Consider the following 3726-nt stretch of genomic DNA (forward strand, 5'->3'; position numbering starts at 1 on the left):
TTGGTAAAAACATTATGGGATGTTCTTTACTTATGCGGTCAAACGAGCCAGCTCGCAGGTTGGGTTTCTTTTTATATAAAAAAACCCCAAAATATATTATACAAAAATGGACAAAATTCATACATATTGTTATCATTTTTCTTCCTTCTCTAAACCTAAGTCCCTAATCTTCTCACATCCCTGCCATTTTTATATTGTTAGGTTGTGTTGGCTCTGTTTGATTCAAATATCTTATCCACTTGGTAGCAAGTGGTTCTGATTGTTTCTTGATGTTGATGCAAATTTGTTGTGAAGAAAATTTGAAACTAAAATATTTTACTTTTATTTCTCATTTTGTAACCCTTTGTTTAAGCTGATGGAAGCCACATAGCTGGTGCATTAATACAATAGGGTCATTTAAATAGACTGAAAACGAGCCAACTCGCGAGCTATTTTCGAGTCAATCCGCGAGCCAATTTTCGAGCCAACTCGCGAGCTATTTTTTCAAATCAACCCGCGATCCAACCTAACCCGACTCGAGTCGGGTTGGGTTGGATTTTCTGACTCATTTTTTTTTTTCGAGTCAACCCTAACCCGACTCGTTTTTTCGGGTTGAATACGGGTTGGGCTGGGCCGGGCCGAGTTAGCCCGTTTTGTCAACCCTAGGCTCAATAAGCATGTCTAATTTCTAGCTTTAGGCTTGACTCGATGGCCAAATAATTATGTTTTAAGTTTTTGCATGTTTCATTAGAACTTGAATAAATATTTTTTATTTTTTTAAATGGTCTATATTTGAAGGAATAGGATATTGTAACAACCAATTACGATTACTATCTATCAATATTACTATCAATCAATTTCACCGTTAGATTGATTATCTTGATCCAACAGTTATATTTATTTTCATCTTTGTATGATTATGATTTTCTATATTTAATGTTAAATATAGAAAATCATAATCATACAAAGATGAAAATAAATATAACTGTTGGATCAAGATAATCGATCTAAAAATGAAATTGATTGATAATAATATTGATAGTAATCCTAATTGGTTCTTACAATCTCCTACCCCATCTTTGAATGTGTTTGAAGGTCAATTTGTTAATTAAAAAAAGAGGTAGGCCATATAAATTATCCGTTAAATCTGATGAATCCGAAAACTTGTCTATTTGTCACTAGCTCCTACGATTTCGAATTCTTGGATTTATATTCTTTTATCAAAAGTCCAATTATATTTTAGTAATACGATAATAGTCCAAATAATTTTGGGTTAGAAGTTACAACATATAAATAATCCTCGAACCCTCAGACATAAGCCCACACATTCCTCCACTTCCCATGATCTAGAATAGCCTGGATCACAACACCGGCAACAAGGACGGATAGCTCATGTGTCTGCATTACAAGAGATATATTTTTATATAACAAACATTCATTGTTAATTTCAAACCACAATCTTTTCGGCTCGTCCAATTGCTCCTCCACTTCTCGTCCAGTTTCTTAGTTTCCAGTCAGGTAAATTCCTCATTTATTCATCCTCTCAGAACTTTGCGCTGTGTTGTGTACATATGTATTGTTGTTGTCCATTTTAATATTTTGTGTACTTGTGTCTTTGTTTACCTTAACCATTTCAATATTTTTATGTATGTGAACCTGTAGATGGTAGAGACGAGAAAAATATTAAAAATATGAGCATACGGATGCTTACCAGATAACTTGATTTGGTCCAATGCTAATTGAATCAGTTTCAGGTTATAAAACATGAGTTTTTTTTTCTTTATCAATTTTCGGTCATGTTTTCGTTTGGCCCAATGCAGCCAGAAAATATTATAAAATTTATAAAAATAGTAATAAATTATATGAAAAAACATTTCTTCTTTTGAATAGAAATTCTTTTTCTGCCATATTTATATAAAAATAAGCAAGTCTCATTATATATAGAAGAAAATAATGAAATTCACTTTATTTTTTTTTACGTGTGACAAAAAAAAATTTTACAGAGCAAAAATAGAAATATTACATCCTAAATTGTATGGATCTGGATTCTCTTACGTGACTATATCATGTGATACAAAGGTGGATCTAAAATGTTATATTAGAAAATTATAAAATCATAACTGTTGATAAATTTTATATAATTGTGAGTTTTTCACGTGATATGGTCATGTAATTTTTTACATAAGAAGATCCATTTCAAAATTGTAAAGTTTTTATTTAAAGATAATTTCGAATGTAACAAAATTATCTTATTCTGGATTCTACGTGGAATATCATAATTGGTTGCAATCGGATAAGAAACATGTGTACACAAATCCTTACCAGCCTCAATTTATAATATGTTCGGTCCTTCTGATCCAATCTGATCCAGAAATATCATCATAAACCCACCCACAAGAGAAGAAGAAGAAGGTGAACGAACAGCACAGAGGGAAAAGAAGAAGAAGAAGAAGAAGAAGAAGAAATGGCAACGATAGCAGGTCTGAGCCTGTCAAACCCCAGGGTTACCTTCAAGGCATCAGGTTCGCTGCAAAATGCCCAGGCCATCAAGTTATCACCACCACTACTCAGGCGAGGGATGATCGGGTCGGGTCGGATGGTGGTGGCACGACCCGTTCGTGCTGCGCCAGAGAGAATATCGGAGAAGGTTGAGGAGAGCATTAAGAATGCGAAGGAGACGTGCGCGGAAGACCCGAGTAGCGGCGAATGCGTGGCGGCGTGGGATGAGGTGGAAGAGCTGAGCGCGGCGGCTAGTCATGCAAGGGACAAGAAGAAGGAATCCGACCCGCTTGAGGATTACTGCAAGGACAACCCGGAGACCATTGAGTGCAAAACTCATGATAACTGAGTCTGATCTGAGAGTCCTATTTTTAACTAAAACTGTTACATGATATGATTATGAACCAGATTTGTAATGTTTTTTTTAGCATGATCCATGGCATCTTAAGAAGTGTACCAGCTCTCATCATAGATTCCTAGGAACTTCTGTTTTAATCAAAGGGAAATTATCAATTGTGTTGTCGTTTGTTTGTTTTTTTTTTTTTTTTTTTTTTAGTGTTATGATGTCGAAGAACATGGTATCTGTGGTTAGGTCAAATTGACGAAAAGAGATATCAGATGTGCGAAGTTAAGATCTATTTAGCAGCTCAGCGTTTGCCATTCACTTTTGTGTAATTCGTTTATTATTCAATAATTTTGGAATGAAAACCTAATATGTTGGATCCTTGGTCTGGCTCCTTAGTGGGAATATCTGGACAATTCTCCATTCTATGTCCATATTTTCCACAACCGTAACAGATGAGATGTAAGCCCTCGTATTCTATCTTCTTTATTTTTCCTTCCACTTTGTACTCTCCTTGAAGAGGTTTCGTGAGATCCAACTCAACACACAATCTCGCAAACCTTCCCCTAGCAAGTGATGTGGTAGCTGCGTCAATCTTCACAAATTTCTCTAGCCAGTTACCAATGCTTTTAACCAGTGGCGGAGCCACTTGAAAGGTAGGTGGTGCCTTGGCACCACCTAATTTTTTAAAATGGTATAGATTTTCTTAAATTTTTTTTTCATACAGCCTTTATATTAGTTGGATTTTTAAAAACAATATAACTTTGGCACCATCTAATTCTATTGGCTGAATCTTTTGGCACTACCTAACTTTTTTCTCTGGCTCCGCCACTGCATTTAACCAACTCCGTATTCACGTACTCTATAGGAAACTCAGGAAGACGAATCCAAGCTATGACCTTGTT

At 35.3% G+C, this 3726-nt stretch overlaps 1 protein-coding gene across 1 annotated transcript; it reads left to right on the plus strand.

Annotated features, from left to right (window-relative positions):
• Positions 1-2343: 2343 nt before the first annotated feature.
• Positions 2344-2991, plus strand: LOC133295327 (calvin cycle protein CP12-2, chloroplastic). Its single transcript, XM_061494139.1, has one exon. It carries the CDS (start codon positions 2444-2446, stop codon positions 2825-2827), a length of 384 nt encoding a protein of 127 aa, XP_061350123.1. The 5' UTR covers positions 2344-2443; the 3' UTR covers positions 2828-2991.
• Positions 2992-3726: the final 735 nt, after the last annotated feature.

The sequence above is a fragment of the Gastrolobium bilobum genome, unplaced genomic scaffold, assembly GCF_033153095.1.
Source record: "Gastrolobium bilobum isolate Gb01-03AN ecotype WA unplaced genomic scaffold, APGP_CSIRO_Gbil_v1 utg5138, whole genome shotgun sequence".
NCBI classification, from domain to species: Eukaryota; Viridiplantae; Streptophyta; class Magnoliopsida; order Fabales; family Fabaceae; genus Gastrolobium; species Gastrolobium bilobum.